This window comes from Plecotus auritus, assembly GCF_963455305.1.
Source record: "Plecotus auritus genome assembly, chromosome: 8".
Classification (NCBI taxonomy): Eukaryota; Metazoa; Chordata; class Mammalia; order Chiroptera; family Vespertilionidae; genus Plecotus; species Plecotus auritus.
The window spans coordinates 29,380,795-29,397,440 of record NC_137782.1 but is presented as its reverse complement, the minus strand read 5'-3'; the positions used below and the strand labels follow the sequence as shown (position 1 = coordinate 29,397,440).

Genomic DNA, 16,646 nt, shown 5'->3' with positions numbered 1-16,646 from the left:
AAAAATATATTTTATTGATATTTTACAGAGAGGAAGGGAGAGGGATAGAGATCTAGAAACATCTATGAGAGAGAAACATCGATCAGCTGCCTCCTGCACACCTCCCACTGGGGATGTGCCTGCAACCAAGGTACATACCCTTGACCGGAATCGAACCCAGGACCCTTCAGTCCACAGGCCGACACTCTATCCACTGAGCCAAACCGGTTTCAGCATAGAGAGACAAGTTTTTTAAACTTAAACTTCTTCTAACGCCAGTTCTTCAAAATAGACTCACCCAGGCCGTGGTATTTTGTGGAAGAGCCACACTCAAGGGGCCAAAGAGCCACATGTGGCTCGTCAGCCGCGGTTTGCCAACCACTGACCTAGAGCATTAGTGTTAGAGTGAGCAACACCTTGATGCTTAGGTGGTAAGACACAATGGCTATCACAGACATGGTAGATAGAAATACTGAGGACACAGACAGTGGTCATCAGAGACATTGGCAAACAGACACATTGAATAGAAATATTGTTGAACAGATATGCTGATCAGAAACATTGGTGAGAAGAGATATTCATGATCACACATATGCTGGTAAGCAAGCAGTCACGGTAGACACTGGTGATCACATTTTGTGATGTCAGTGTTCAGACACAGCATCTATCAGAGGCATTGATGAAGTATTGGTAATTAAGTAATGGTGATCAGTTGTTAGTAATTAGATGTCTATGATCATAGGCTCTGGTGTGATTGTCATTGATTCACTGACATTATCATTGACCATTGAATATTAGTCATGGCTATCTCTGTTGACCAACATAATTGATTAAAGAAGACAGAAATCAATGACATCAGTGATCAAATACATTAGTAATTAGGTTTGTCAATGAATGGGAATATTGGTGACCAGCTAGCTCAGAAACAAAAACTGATCAGTACCTAAGAGGAAGTGAATGTGAGGTCAGTTCTTGTTGAGTCTGCAAGAGCCCCAACTGAGCCCTCAAAAAAAGGATCAGTGTGTGGACCAAGGGCAGAGAAGCCACAACCACCCTGAGCCTCTCCAGTATCCACCCAGCCACCAGGATGGACCCCCAGGTAGGTAATAATGAGGAAATTCACATGGAAGCAATTCAGAAGACTATCCGAGTCCCAGCCAGATAGGGCCCCAGCTCCCATTCCAGTTTTTCCCTCCAAATCACTGAACTATAGAAGCAATTCAGCTTGACTGCTAATTTCCAAGACTGGGACTCAGTTGCTCCAGGAGTCTATAAGACAGGACAGAGGCATTCACAAAAAGTATTTTATTATTAACAGGAATAGAAGGATAGCATATAATTTTTACAGACAACATATAAATGTTGTACATAATTAACAATAACTTAGTTCACTAATCCAAAATAAAACAAGCCAAATGAAACATAAAAACAGAAAATACTGCCGATTCTTCTTATGTGGATGCCAGTCCAAAATAAGTTACTTCTGGTGGTGGTGCCCCCAGCAGCAATCAACGGCCCATATTGCACTTGGTCAACTACATCAGCACAATCCTCTTCCTGGGCACGGCCCTCTTGAGCTGCCACACCCCACCACCACCCCATACAGAATCTAAGTTCAGGCCGGGTTATGTACAGCTGTACCTTGGGAAGGATCCAGCCAGCCACAGCAAAGCAGAGCAGAACCCAGGTCTCCTGAGACCCCAGCAGGTTCATGGCCTCTCCTTAGGTCCTGGCCCTGACTCACCCCCAGCTCCTGCCTTTGCCACCTGCCAGACCAGCCCCCAGAAGCCAAGAGCAGCTAAGGCCCTGTCCCTGGCCCCCAGCTCCCCATTCTAGGGCTATGGGATCCAAGAACTTTTCCAAAAATAATTGCGAAGCTACAGCCTGGATTTGTAGGTTTTATTCCTTTCCATAAGAAAGGCTTCTGTGGCAAAGTACGTTTGGCTGGACCCAAAAAGGGTTTAAAAATAAAACAACTAACTCATCAGCGAGTTAAGCTTATGCAGTCTTTTAAAATATTTTTTCTTTTGTCTCATAGTGGGAGGGAAGGGGGTCGAGGGGTTAGCAGAAAAAGGATGTATATACAGGGGTCCACCTGGCAGAGGAGGCAGGCGGTAGCTCGGCTGTGAAGGGGACACAGGCCACACTAGCTTCAGCCTCAGAGCCAGGGGAGCGTGCTGGGAGACATTTCCCCTCTCAAGAAAACGTGGTTTCCTTCCTGTGACCCAGCCCTGGCCTGGGAATCTGTGTAGGACTGTGATTGTCTCTGCCCTCCAGGGCCCATCAGCAGGGCACGCACTGGCTCAGCCTCCCGTAGGCCATGACCCCTTTAGATTGGCGAGGCCCAGCCTGGGGTTCAGCATTTCAGAGCCGGAAGCCCCAGGAGGTGTGGGGTAAGTCCCTCCCAGATCTGCCCTCGGAGCCCTGGCAAGTGGATGACAGGCCAAGCTGAGGAAGACCAGGAGCACCTGGGGCAGCTCAGACCTCTCCCAGTCCTTGTGAGAAACAAGAGCGAAATAAATTATTTCTGCCTACTCCCTTTTCCTTCTAAAAATGGTTTCCTTTGTTTGTCCCCTACCCCTCCTCCTCTCTTAAGACATAAAGTTGTCCTTTCTGCTCTCCAAACAATTGTCCATGATGGAAACCCCACCTGGGTAGCAGCTGGGCTGAGGCCACCTCTCAGCCCCAGTAAGAATCTTCATAGTGACCGGCAACTGCTGAGCAGAGCACCCACAGGTGGGGCAGCGTGGGGCTCGGGCTGAGCTGACAGGAGAGGCATCAGTCTTTGGGGAAGGGCAGACAGGCAAGGTTTTGGTTCACCCAGCCGTTGAGCACCCAGCCTTGAGCTGCAGGCCGCCTTCCTCTGCATCCATCTGTCCATTCGTGGAGGGCTGTCCCTAGCCCATGGCAGTCACCATGCTGGATGGGTGGGGGTGGCCAAAGGAGAGGCTGGAGGAGGGGTGGATGGGTGTTGGGGTGGGCAAGATGTGTCCCGAGTGGCTGAAAGGTGGGAGGTGGCCCACAGGTGCCATATGTCCTGCCAGGGTGGCAGCGCTAAAGGGGGAGGCCTTCTCCTGCATACACTTGGACAGCTCCTCGAAGCACTCCACCCCCTTCTTGTTCTTCTTGGACTTGTTGGACATCTTCCGGTTCCGAGTCTGGATCCCTTCCTTCTTCATGGTCAGTGGCCTGTTCACCTGGGGGCAACCACAAAGCCTTCAGGGAGTCAAGTTCCCTTCCCAGAGCAAGACCCCCACCCGCTACTTGGGCTTGGGGCAGAGGCAGGCCTGGGCTGAGACCCCCACCTCCAGAAGCCCACGTAGTCCTGTCACCAGCACTGACACAGTTTCAGGAAGGGCACTTAGCACTGTGTGAGGCTGACCTGTACCCTGATGGACACTGAGCCCCCTAAATTCCAGCACTGCCTCTCCAACTACACAACCAAAACACTCCCCCACTTTTGTTTTAAACAGAGAGAGCTGTTGGGCCTGCTGTGGAGAACACACCTCTAGCCAGCTTGCCCCCTGATGGGAGCCCTCTGGAGCCCAGGGCTTTCCCAAGCCACGCCAAGCTGCAGAGTGGCTGGGGCCTCTGCCTGGCAGCACAAAGAGCAGCGGTCCCTGGGGAGGGGTGGGGCAGGGCGGCAGGGCGGCGGGGCGGACTTACATTGTGCAGCTTGTAGTAGAGGCCACAGGCATTGCAGACAGGGTCCCCATTGGCGTTTCGGCGCCATAAGGTGGTGGTTGTTGTCTGACAATTTGCACAACAGGTGCCGGCTCTCCTAGCAGCAGACTGGGAGGGGAGGGGCAGCGTCAGCAGGCTGGGCTCCCACGCCCCACCTCTACCAGCCTCCCTGACCCTTGCCCCACCCCCAACCTGCCCCCACTGACTTAGCTGAGGAGGCTAAATCCCTAAGGAGAATTGAGGCACCTCAGAGCTGCGGACATGTAGAATTTGAGATCTCGACAATCACAGAACTTTAGAATAAAGAACACTCAGAAGGCTGATCTATCAATGGGGTTTCAAGAGCTGGAAGGGAAAATCAACTACCTCCTGGATTCACCAAACAATCTGGCTCTATAAATGGGGAAACTGAGGCCCCTGAGAAGTGCTCTTTATTTTTGGTCCCCCTAGAGTCCCTGGGTCTGGAGCTGCTTCTGTCTCCTCCTACAGGACTCCCCTCAAAATCCATAATTCCGGGCGGTCAGTGTCCTGCCTGAGGGCAATGCAGGGCAGGGGTGGGGGAAGGGGGGTGTGGACCCTGTGGCTGCCCAGGGTGGAGATGTAAAATGTTTCTGGTGTCTCACTCAAGCCGAGCTGTCCAACACAGTAGCTACTAGCCACATGTGACTACTAGATTAAATTTCCATTTCATAAGAGTAGAAATCCTGTTTCTCCCATTGCACTGGCTACATTTCAAGGAGTCCATAGTCACAACATGGGCTGGACATTACCATAGTGGACTGTGCAGACCTAGAACATTTCCATCATTGTAGGTTTACTGGACAATGCTGGTCTTTCTACTCAACCTCTTGTACCCCAAACCTCAAAGTCCTAACCACCCCCAGGCCCTCAAGGAATGCAGGACAGAGGTGGTCGGGCAATGAGTGTCTGATTTCTGGAAAAGGGAGTGAAAGGCTTGCAAGAGAAGGCCACACAGACTTTATCCAAGAAAGTAGATTCCTTCTCCCGGTTCAACCAGTGCCAGCCCCACAGTCACAGAGAACTGCAGGCAGCAGGGGTGGGTGTGGGGGGCCAGGGCCAGCAGAGGCTGGAATGGCCGCAGGGGGGTGGCCTATGGACTGCAGTCTCAGAGCGGGGAGGGGTGAGGGTGAGTAAGCAGCCTGAAGCTGGAATTCTGACTCAGGGGCCAACACTTTAGCCTCCATCCCTACCCCGGCCCTCACCCCGCCCTCACTGCAGGGGGAAAAAAGGGGCCCCCCAAAGCGGCGAGAGTGATTTAAGCCTCATAAATCACTTCGCCCTGAAAAAATATATTTATTATTCTTAGCATTTTACACATTATTTGCAAAGTGGAGCGTATTAGAAATTTCAAAACAGCCCAGCGAGAGGCAGGACTGAGCCGAGGAGAGACTCTAAAAACTCGCAGAGTCCGGAAACAGATACACGAAGTTTCCTTATCTTCAGGCTGCAGATGTCCGGATAGGAAACTCCGGCAGGAGATCCGAAAGGGCATTTTTTTTTTAAATCGCTCAAATGAAAATACACAGTATAGGTGTCTCCATGGAAAAATAATAAAGGGCAGGTTTTTTTGGTGGCTGGTGTGTATTATTTAAATAGGCATGAGGAGATTGTGAGAGGGCTGCGCTAAGCCACAGGGAAAATTACTTCATGGCCCTATTTTTAAAAAGAGTTAAACAGAGGCCAGGGCCCTTGGACACTCAACTCTTGGTATCCCTGAGCGGGGTGGGGTGAGGGTCCCTGACGAGCTGCCGAGGAGGAAATCTGGCCTGAAAAAAAAAAAATCTGGCCAGAGAGAAGGGCAACCCCAACGGACATCCAAGTGATTTTAATGATAAAAGATTTGAAGTGGCAATAATCTGCGTTTGAAGGCTTCTGTTGTTCTTGTTTTTTTTGTGTGTGTGTTTTTTTTTAATTAACTGTCAGCCCCTGCCCAGGTTAGCTACCAGGGTCCCGCCCACCAGCCTTCTCCCCAGCACCAGCTCCCCGCCTCGCCCCGCTGCCTACCAGTCTCCGCTTAGGCTTGATGAGCGGCCGGTTCTGCCCGTTCATCTTGTGGTAGAGCCCGCAGGCATTGCACAGGTAGTGGCCGGTGCCGTCTCGCCGCCAGAGAGGAGTGGCTGTGGCCCCACAGTTGACACACTCCCGGCCTTCTGAAGGGGGACAGGGAGAGACACCAGCCTGCTTAACCAACAAGGTCACGGAAGACTGTCGGTGGGCGAGCGGACGCCGATCCGATCCAGCAGCAGTCCCCTCCGCCAGGCTGCTTCAGGGGAGGTGACTTTTAGTCCCAGTCTGGACGGGGAAAGGGAGCCAGGGGGTCTCCCCCAAGGAGCTGGGTTCAGAGAATAGTTTAAGACCTAATCTCCCTCTTCAAAACCTCTCTGGGAGAAAGGGAAACCGGGCTGAGGGAAAGCGGGCCAGGGCCCCAGGGGTTCTCCGCATGGGCGACAAGGAGAGGGTATTTACAACAAACTCTGTCAAAGTCAGGGCCGTGACTGGAATCACCTGGCTGGCCCAGAGGACTCCGGCCCCCTTTCTAGTTCTCTGTTGTCCCTCTCCTATCCCCACAACCGCATCCGCTATCTACTGAGTCTGTTCCACGTCTATGCCCTCAGCTTTACCCTGACTTTCTGCTCTCAGTCCAGGGTAACATCCTCCTTTCTCCCCAAACCCCCTCTTCTGCTGAGGCCCTACATGTCCGTCCAGGACTCAGATCGAAGTTGTGCTTTAAAATAAAATAAATAATACGCCCTTTCGTTTTCAGGCTAAGTTGTTTTTGGTTTTTGGTTTTGTTCTGTTTGCTGTTGTTCGCTTTTTGTTTTTGTTTGTTTTCTTTTTGTTAAAAGACCATCTGGAATTCAAATAGAATGTAAAACAAACTTGGGAGAAAGGACTAATTAAAGGCCAGCTAGCTGGTCTGAGCAGAACAGGGACTCCGAAGTGAGACTAAGATGGGTGCAGGTGGCAGCTTCAGCGATCAAACAGGGTAACTGCTTTAGCATCATGTTACCCAGGAAATTTTTCCACATTTAGTTTAACTAAATTGTCAATATATATGGGCAAGAAAAGGTGTGTCCTGGACTTAGGAGTAAGTTTTTAAAATCTTCCTTTCCCCAGCTTAAAAGAATTGGGAAGGATGCACCCATAGGACTCCCACGCTAGCCATGGTTTCTGCTCTACCAAGGCCAGATTCTTGGACAAATCCAACTTGGCCCCAGCAGCTCCTCCTGCGAAGGGGCAGAGGCACCTACAGATTCAGCCCTTCACTCCAGCCCTCAGGGAGGGAGAGTGAAGGACACGCCAGGGGCGGGAAGCATGAACAGGTTCTGGAATTTTGCTTTGGGGAAATCTCCCAAGGAGATCAGGAGCCATAGAAATCCCAAGATTGGACTGATTGAGTTGGAGAACCGGATTCCTTAAAGATCTGGAGCCTTTGGAGTGTACACGCTCACAAACACACGTATACACACATAAACACGGCCTCTCTGCTCTCCCCTGCATATTGCATTCTCTCACACTGAATTTTCACTTAAGATTCAGGGAGGGGAAGGGAGAATTCCCCTTCTGTGGTCTGGTCTGGCATTGGCCAGCCTTGGAGGGAAAGGTAAGGAATGAGGAAGGAAAGTGAACTTTGGGGGCCACAAGGAACACCTAAAGGCAAATGTTTTAGGACCCCCTCTCCCCCATTCTGGGCTCTCAGACATCTCTGGGGGCTCTTAGAAAGGGACATCATGCATCCCCAGACCTAGGACACTGATACCACCCCCCTCTCCTATACCACAGCCTACAACGCCCCACCCCAACAACCACCCCACAAAACACAAACTGTCCCCACTTCCACTAGGTCCCTAGCACCTGCTTTTACCTGAGCAGGAGCGTGCCTTGCTGCGCTGCTTAGGGGTGAAGCTGGAGGCAGGGCCACCCAGGAAGCCTCCAGGGTGGAAGAGTCCGCTGCTGTAGTCGTGGGTGGCAGCTGGCACATAGGAGGGGTAGGTAGGGATGGGGTGATGTGTGGCAGGCTGGGTGCCCATGGCAGCCAGGCCTGGGCGCAGGGGACTGCCGCTTTCCATCTTCATGCTCTCGGCCAGTGAAACTTGGTACTTGACGCCATCCTTGTCCTCCCCCCGGGCAGCACTACCCCCTGCGGAGGAGGAGGCTGGGGAGGCAGCCCCGGTGGCGCTGGGGTCAGGAGACACTTCCTTGGGCGGCGTGGGTGGGAAGCCAAAAAGGTGGGAGCCAGAGTGGGCGGCAGTGGAGGTGAGGGAGGCCACCGAGCCCCCACTGCCTCCCCCGCTCCCGCCCCCCGCCCCTGGGTACACGGAGAGGGGGCCTCCAGGGCCTCCAGCAGCTGAGGGGTGCAGCGGTGTCTTGGAGAAGGGGCTCACGGTCCAGGGGTTGTGGTGGTGTGCTGCGGCCGCGGAGAGGGCTGCTTTGCCCCCGTCCAGCCACGGCAGCCCCGGGCTGTGCAACAAGTGTGGACGGCACATCTGGCCTCCGGTGAGTCGTGCTGAGGGAAGAGGGCGAGGGGTTAGGACACAGAGGGTGTGGTCCCAGCCAGGACATGGGTACACAGGACCACAACACACAAAGCCACTAGCAGTAACCCCCTCCCCAAAGAAAACCAGAAATGTAACAACCGGCAAAAATCAGGAATGTCAGTCCGGCGTTGAAGGACAAGTGATACAGAAGGACCCGCACTGGACAAGGCCTAGAGTGAACCCCCACGGGCCAGTTGGAAATGGGCAGAAACGCTGTGGGACCCAAGAGGCCGCTGCCTCCACCTTTCCCGCCCCGATTTCTCAGCCGCTTCGATTCCTGTGGATCCCACATCCGGGAAGCAGGCAGCCGGGCCCTCCTCCCCTTCCGCGCCCGGCGCGCGGCGCCAGAGCTCCCAGTCACCCACCCGCCATGGGCTCACCGTGCGCGGGGCTGTAGGAGACGCGCGCCCGCGCGTGGGCCGGGTTGGCGTAGTAGGGGTTGCCCTGCGAATCGAGGTGGTTGAAAAAGACGTCCACTTCGTCAGGGGGCAGCAGCTGCGCGGGCTCCATGTAGTTGTGCGCCAGGCCCGGGTGGTGCGAGTCGGGGTGCTGCGCATTCAGCACTGCCGGGTGCGCCATCCAGCGCGGCTGCTCCGGCGCCACCTCCATCGCGGGTGGCGGGTGGCGGAGGCTCGGGTTGGGGTGGAGGCGGCAGCGGCCCTGCACGACGGAAGGGGCATGAGGAACGCAGCCACAGGCCGACACCCCCAAAGTCCCGTCGTGCTGTGTCCCGTGTGCTGCTCACCCACCCAGCGGAGTTCAGCCGCCGACCAGACCGGGCGGGAGGAAAGCTCAAAGCTCAAAATGAAAGGAAGGTGAGGAAGAGGGTTCAGCCACGCACACTCACACGGTGACCGCCGGCTCCACAGCCACACACCCGTGCACACGGGTCACACACGAAGATGGGACCCGACACTAGTTACCCCCACAAACGCACACAGTCGCACTTCAGACACACTCACACTGAACCCCCACCTTCCTTGTACACTAACACAGAAACAGACTAAAAGTTGGAGATCATGACTGGGCACATGATTCTAGCGACACGCACACACCTACACTTGGCGCCACATACACTTATTGACTTTGTCCCCCACCCCCAACACGCACACGCAGCCCCAGCGGCGGAGAGCCAGCCCCCCTCCCGCGAGCACTCCCAGGCAGCACAATCAGCACCTCTCCGGGGCGCACCAAAGCAGTCACCCGCAGCCCCACCCCGGCCTCGAGCTCCCGCAGAGACCTCCCCGAGCTTGGCGCGCCCCAAACCCCCAGCCAGCCTTCGCACCCCAAACTTACACACGCAGCGCCACGGGGAGAGGGAAGCGGCCTGGGGGAGGGGGTAGCACCGCGGGAGCCCGGGGTGAAGGGCCCAGAGGCAGAGCTCAGACGGCTGGCGTGGTTCACTGGGTAGGAGCGGGGGACAGCGCGAGCCTCGGCCCTTGGCCCGCCCGGCTCCGGCCCCTCGGCATCCTCCGGCCGCCCTGGCGCCAGCTCCGACTCCAGCACAGACATGAAGAGGGGGCCGCGCACGCCTAAGAAGCCCGCGCCAGCCAATCACCGCCACACGCCGCCCAGCCTCCGCCCCCCATTGGCTGTGCCTTCAACCGGGCCTGCCGGACTCCCGGACTGACCCGCCGGCGGGCCCCCTCCTCCCTCAGGTCCCCTCCCAGCGCCCTCCCTGCGGTCCCTGCAGCCACCCCCCAGCCCTCGCACCCCCGCCAGGACCCTCACCTCGCAGGCTGACCGGGCCGCTGCGCTCCTAGTGCGGACACTCCCGAATCCCCCTAACCTCTGGAACCTCCTCCAGTAACTAGCCTCCAGCGGGGGCCCCCTCCGCAGGAGCCCTGTGGTGCACGCTCTGGGTGTCCGGGTGTCCTCCTCCCCAGGAGTCCAGCCCTTCCACATTCTCGGATCCCACCTCCTTCACCGCCGAACGTGGCCAGTCCAAGTCCAACTACCTACCCAGACCGTTCTGTCCCCCAACTCTGGTGCTGGGGCGGGGCGGGGGGGAGACAGCTGCGGGACAGCAGGAGCGCTGAGGGGCATGAATATGAATTGTGGGATCCCAGTGGGCACCTGGGCTTCGGATACGAGGCCACTTAGGACTGTGCTTGACCCAGTGGAGGTGGCCTGGTCAGCAGCTCCAAGAAGGGGAGGAGGGGTCCCCTTCCCGGGCGTGGCCTTCGAAGACCAACAGGCCGAACTGCCTGAGGCGAGGCCGTGGAGACCCGGACTGGCGCCGGCGCCGGCTCGAAGGAGACGCCTCGGGCAGGAGAGGCATTTTTCTCCCCGGGGTCCCCTAAGGCGGCCCCTGGGGAGAGGGAGAACTCCGTCCCCTGCGTCACCTGGAACTGCTCCCCACACACCTCCGGTCCAGACATCCAGCTCTGTGGGTCGAGTGGGCCCGGTGCACAAATCTCCCGGCTTTCTCCCATTGTACAGGAAAGACCGAGGCTCCCAGGGAACCTATGGCCGAGGAGGGGGTCGGGAACAAAGAAATTTGGGGGGACTTAAGTGCGAGGGTCATGGGGAGTATTCAACGTCCTCCAGCTCCTCTTCTCTCGCCGGGTCCACGGCTCTCACGGTAGATGCCCAGAGGGATCCCAGGTGGGTCCGGGGCAGGGGGAGGGCGGGGTCCGGGACACCCCCGGGAAGGGGGGAGGGGCGGCAGGATTGACAGTCGGTAATTGGGTAACTGGAGGCGGCTTCTTCGGCCGGGCGGCCCCGCCACCGCGACGCCGGGCCCCTGACGTCACCCGATTCGCCAGGAAATGAACTTTTTAATAATCCGAGAGGGAGGAAAGCCCTCGGTCCCCTCGGTTCGGGGGGCGCCCGGCCCGGCCCAGATCCACGCGCGCGCCTCCGTCTCCTCTCGGGCTTACTGTGGGCAGCGCCAAAGGGTCGCGGGCCGGGACCAGGGGCCCCCTCCCGCCTCTGGGTCTCGCAGGTAAAGGAACGGGAGGGGGGCTCAGAGCCCCATCCGGCTGGGAACCGGCGCGTCTCAGCCCTTGGAGACCCGCCTGCCCCGACCGGCCGCTGCGCCTTCCGCTCCCATCCATTCCGGCGCGCGCGGGGCCCAGGCTTCTAGGAACTCCGCTCCGCGGGAGAGGAAGCCGGCGCCCTCCGGGTAAGACGCGCCGGGGTCGAGAGCAGGGGCGCCCACGGGCACCGGGCCTCCACGGCCGCGGCCGGCAGGTGAGTGGCCTCCCAGCAAGGCGCGAGGTCTGACCGGGACCCGCTGTCTCTCCGTCCGTCTGTTTCTCCTCCTTATCTTTAGTTTACGATTCTTCATCAACGCGTAAAATGCGATCGCCGCGAAGCCTCGAGCCTGTTTTGTGACCCTGGAGCCTAGCGGGAGCTTCTCAAAGACAACGCAACCCCAGGGATCACCGCCCGAGTCCGGCAGGCTGCCCCCCTCGAGCTCGAATCCGGGACTCGGCGTGAGAGGACGCCGGCCCGTTGGCCGGTTACGGGGCCATTAATGCCGGAGTGGAACGGAAGCTTCCCTCGGGGCCGTGATCGGCGCCTCGGTTCGCAGGGAGGTGGCCGGTCCGAGCGTTTGGAAAAGCAGGTAATTCGACTTTTCCTCCCAAAGGCGCAGTTCAAATTACCCCCCAGTTGGGTGGGTCCGCAGTTTTCTCACCGCGAGCTCCGCTTCAAGCTCCTCCTGAGCAGCCCGAAGACCCTCCGGGGCAGCGTCCTGGACACCGCAGGGTGGAGGTGACCGGCCGGGCCGGCCGCCTGCCGGAGCGGCTACCCGCCGGCCGAGCGCAGAACGGAGCGCGGGCGGGGATTTAATTACCCTGCTCGGCGGCTCAGAAAATCGCCTTGCAGAGGAGCTGAGCAGGGCAGTTAAGCAATGCTTGAGCAGGGGCCTCAGGAGATCGCACCAGCCTCCCGTCCCGCTATCCGGGCCTAGAGAAAAAAAGGAAAAGGGAGCCCCGCCGGGTTTCCTGAGGCCCTGGGGTGGCCGGCCCCAAAGGCAGGTAGGCAGGCAACCGAGGCCTCCACTTGCATTGGAGCGCCTGCGTTGGACGCGGGACTGCTGTGTCCTCCCGTAGGAACGAACCCGCCTGGGAGAGAACAGCGCGGCGCCAGGCAGCAGGAGCCCAGCTGACCAATAAAGGGGACTGCTCTGCGCGTCTGCCTATGCCAGACAGACAGACAGACCGACACCCGCCAGACGCCTTGTTCACTAGGCAGCGGAGACCATCCTATCACTTCTGCCCAAACAAACGTCTCAGGAGGGTCAGGGCAGCCCTCGGGAACCGCAGGGTCGGCCTGAGGAGGGCAGATTTATTTCCGTTCAGGGCCTCGGACTCCCGGGCACCCTCAGAGGGACACGCTCCGGTTTTTGCTTTTTTCGGCTTTGTTTGTTGGTTTGGGGTTTTTGTTGTTGTTCGTTCTCAAGAGTTGTTGCGAATGCGGGGCGGCTGCCTTTTGATCGCTCTCAGATGTTGCATGGAAACAAGATTTCGCGAAGGACCGGGAAAGCCCAACAACAGAACTGAATTTTCTGACTCCTTTCCACGTGACCCGAGTTGCCCCCAGCGAAGTGTGGGTCGGCACAACCCGAGATGCTTTCGCGGGAGAGCTGGGGACAAGGGATCCGAAGCCTGGTCCGTAGGGCCTCACTTGCCTAGGTCCGGCTGTGGCTGCCCCGGTTTTACCGGCCCCACGTAGCCCTTTCCTGGACACCCTTTGTTTAAACTTCGCTTATCAGAGGCGGCCCCTCTGGGACCATAAGTTTGCCCTCTTTGTAATCCAATTCTTCTCGCCTTTTCCTATGGACACCTAATTCGCTGGCAGTGAGAGGGGCTGGGGGTTGGGGGGTTCAAAGAAATCCGTTTGCTTAGGGACGGCCTTCTATAGGGATATTTAATTTGCAACACAGCGACCTCCCAGCCCCACACCAGCAATGCGTCTTGAGGGGGACTGTGAAGGAAGTGGGGGCCTCTTTAGCTAGAGGAGTTCAGACGTCTCCTCTAGGGCAAGGCCTCAGACCTGTTCAGGTCACTGCTGTCCCTCCAATAGGGAAATCAGGGCTCCAACAGCCCCTACTGTTCTTTGAGCTTCACTCCCAGCCCCCAAATCTGATGGCTCCCTCCGCTCTGGCCTCCATGCTGGCTCTCATCCTATCAGTCTTCTGGACCCCTTGAATCGTAAGGATGGGGGCCGATGTCCTGAGATCTCAGCACCTGGGGTAGAGGCACCTGGGAAAGCCTGTATTCCTTACTAGGTTCTAACCCTACATCCAAGCCGCGGCTTCCCCAGGAGGTCCTGCTGAGCCGGTCCCGTCCACGGATAGCCACAGTTTACTCGGAGCAGCCTGGCCGCACAGACAACTGGTAAATCCGTTTCGTTAGACTCAATTTGTTTGCAATTTGTCAGCCCGGCTGGGAAACGCTCTCCGGACGCCTGTGCAGCCGCACTGGCCTACCTCTTTCTCGAATCCTGCCGACTCATAAACGAATCCCAGTGCGAAGTGCCTGCATAGACCCAGAGCTCACCGCCAGATGTTCCCGAGCCCGGCCGAGAGACGTGGCTTTTTCCAAAACAACGGATTTCCTTCCGTGTTTTCAGGGAAGGGAGCGGCGGCCACACCCGGGGGCCCTGAACGTCGAACCTTTCCCCTCGCGGTTGGGGCAACCTGGAGTTCAAGCCCGGCCTCCAAGCAAGGATTCTAATGCCAGTCGTCCAGACCCCATCTCCACCCCCGGCGGCGGCGGATCCCTGAGCCCCGGTGGCCCATTCTCATTGAAATCCCACTAAAAGGATTCTGACTTAGGCTTGTGGCGGGGCGGGGGGGGGGGGTTTCAGACCCCGCGATCTCCCCCACCCGAACCCCAACCACACAGGATAAAGGGCCGCGGGGCGCGGCGGCGCTCGGGGCGCGCGGGGGAGCAAGCCGGGTTAAGCCTCGCAAAGCCGGCGCACGGGACCGGCGGGCAGGTGCAGTCGCGGCTCCGCGGCCCGGCTTGGGCACATCCTCCGCCTGGGCACATCCTCCGCCGCGGCCAGGAGGTGGGGGGTGGCCGAGACAAAGGCCCCAGCTGGGGGGCCGGGAGGGCGCTTTGGGAAGCTCTGGGAATAACCGGGGCCCGAGGCCTATGGCTCCGTCTGAGAATTGGGAAGGCGAGAGGCCCGAGGTGGGCCTGCTGTTTCCAGCTCCCCAAATGCTCCCTCAGGTTTAGACCCCTATGACCTGGGTAGGCAGGGCAGCTGGTAGGGCGATCCCGGAGGACCACGTGTCAGGGGCCACTGGGCCAGGAAGACCGTGCGATTAGGGGCCGGTGGGTCGAGCCTGGGGGGCTGGAAGGGCCCTGGTCAGGCTGAGGCAGGGGACTTACCGAGCGAGGTGCGGCGGACGGCGCCCCCGGGCGGACGGGGTCAAAGCGGAGCCGGGCGCACAGCGGGATGCGTGGTTAGGTGGGCCCACCGGACCCGGCGAGGGCTGGCGGCGTTCACGAGCAGGGCCTGAGCGGTGCGCCGAGCGGCCGCGTGGTGCGCGGCGGGCCGCTTTTGTCCCCCGGGCCGGCTGGGATGGAGGCGACAGCAGCCTGGAGACAGACTTGAGCGGCGAGCCCTGGCCGCGCAGGCCTCCCTACCTCTCGCTTCCGCCGCCTCTCCCTCCCCGTGCCACAGCGACCGCTGCTTTTTATTTCGACAGCACTTTGAGGGGGCGGGAGCACCGCAGGGGGTAGGAGGGTGCTCGGGGTCTGCTCCCCGTCTCCCTAGTCCAGAGACCTGCCTCGGGTGGATGGCTGGCTGGCACTCAGGGCGCACACTCCCTACTCGCCCATACTCCAGACCGCTTACATCGCAGGGACACATGTACTCGCACCCCTGAGAGGGATGCCCGCTCAGAAAGCCCGGACATCTCTCTTCAGAGACTCTCCCCAGGGGCCTCTCGGACGCTGGCCACACGCAATCGTATACAGATGCCTGCTCCACCTTATCCAAACCACTTCCAGTCGTGTTTTAAAAGACACATTTGTGCACACGTGTTAGCTCACACAGCTGTGTCTTCATCAACATCCTCAGCCAGGAGATCTGGGTCACGCCAACATGCACACGTGCTCACACTCAAAGGTAACGCAACACTCCGGCACACCACCTCCCTCACTTCCAGGCTGATTTGGCTTTGGCTAAGTATAGTCACTTTCCCTCTCCCTACCCTACCCACCTATGCCCCTCCTCAATCCCCCCACTCCAGAACAGACAAAAGCCTTTTGGGAGTGGAGTTCAAGGCATCTCCTCGCACAGGAGGGAGGAGGAAGGGAGTAGAGGGCTTGTCCTTAGAAGATGGTGTGGAGGAGGTAGGGTGTGGGGGTCTTCACCCCGTGAAGGCTCCTGGGTTTGTGAGCTAGACCTTTAACTTTCAAAGCCCCTACCATGAAATGGAACCTCAAATCCCTCCCTGCTCATTCCAGCTGCCCAGGAGAGAAAGTGGTCTAGGGATCTAGGGCCCAAAGAGAAAGTGTTTGGCCTTGGTAGGACTGAGAAGTCTGTGGTCCTGGGAAAGCAAGGGTGTGCCCTGGAGAGGGGTGTCTCTGCTCCCCCTGCCCCCGTCCCCCCCACCCCCCCACCCCCGCTAGCTGTCTGAGGCTGGTGGTGACTGTTGCATGTGTATGGGCTCATGCCTATGGGAGAATATCTGTCCTGCGTGCCCATTTGTGAGCACATGGAAAGTCTGCAAAACTGAGTATATCAGTATATCCATTTCTTTCCATGGGTCCCCAAGAGCACGTGCATTGAGTCTGTGTATTGTGGGTCCCTGGGAGGCCATGTGGGGTCCCTGAGAGTTTGTGTATTGTGTGTGGCTATTTCATAGTGTGTCCCCACATGTGCACACAGGAGAGTCAGTCTGTGGAACTGGATATATGTTCCTGCTGCTGTGTTTCTGTGAGACCATTGTGCCCATGAATCATGTAATAGGAAGTGTATATTTCCAGGTGTTTGTCTATAAATTGGTATGTGTCCTTGTGTGGGTCAGTCACTGGGTATCCTGTATTTGTGAATCAGGGAGTGTGTGTGTGTGTGTGTGTGTGTGTGTGTGTGTGTGTGTGTTTTTAACAGCATAGGTATGGGTATGTATCATTGTACCTTTGAACTGATGGTGGGAGAATGAATAGTGCATCCAGGGAGGATGGAGAGTATATCCAAGTTTTCTGCATATCTGTTATAGCTCCATGTATGTGAACTGATGTGTATTGGGGTGGGTGTTTGTGTATCTGGGGTGTGGGGATCTATGTGTATGAATATATCTTTCAACTATGAGTGTTCTTGTACCTAGTGTTTCCCTGTGTGTGTGTGTGTCTGTGTCTGTGTCTGTGGAGGAGTGTGTCCCTGGGTGACTCATAGTATTTGTGTCTTCTCAGATCACCCACCGTCCGCACCTTCCCTAACCAGCAGGGCAGGCAG

At 57.5% G+C, this 16,646-nt stretch overlaps 1 protein-coding gene across 3 annotated transcripts; it reads right to left on the bottom strand.

Moving 5' to 3' along the window:
• Window positions 1-1,271: 1,271 nt before the first annotated feature.
• On the bottom strand, window positions 1,272-14,855 carry GATA2 (GATA binding protein 2). Of its 3 annotated transcripts, none has more exons than XM_080685007.1 (6): window positions 14,573-14,855; window positions 8,603-8,882; window positions 7,550-8,191; window positions 5,689-5,834; window positions 3,646-3,771; window positions 1,272-3,176 (listed from the first exon to the last, which is right to left on the bottom strand). In XM_080685007.1, the coding sequence occupies exons 2-6, from the start codon at window positions 8,829-8,831 to the stop codon at window positions 2,877-2,879; spliced, it is 1,443 nt and encodes a 480-aa protein (XP_080541133.1). In that variant the 5' UTR covers window positions 8,832-8,882; window positions 14,573-14,855; the 3' UTR covers window positions 1,272-2,876. The 3 variants fall into 3 exon arrangements, with proteins under 3 accessions (XP_080541133.1, XP_080541131.1, XP_080541132.1); XM_080685005.1 differs by lacking the exon at window positions 14,573-14,855 and adding an exon at window positions 10,589-10,677; XM_080685006.1 differs by lacking the exon at window positions 14,573-14,855 and adding an exon at window positions 9,519-9,722.
• Window positions 14,856-16,646: the final 1,791 nt, after the last annotated feature.

Bases quoted from the DNA above. Each gene is read 5' to 3' on its own strand.
- GATA2 (XM_080685005.1), bottom strand. From the start codon at position 10,657: ATGGGAGAAAGCCGGGAGATTTGTGCACCGGGCCCACTCGACCCACAG. The intron at 5,835-7,549 runs GTAAAAGCAGGT...GTCCCCCTTCAG, and splicing joins CAAGGCACGCTCCTGCTCAG to AAGGCCGGGAGTGTGTCAAC. The intron at 3,772-5,688 runs GTAGGCAGCGGG...CTCCCCTCCCAG, and splicing joins TCAAGCCTAAGCGGAGACTG to TCTGCTGCTAGGAGAGCCGG.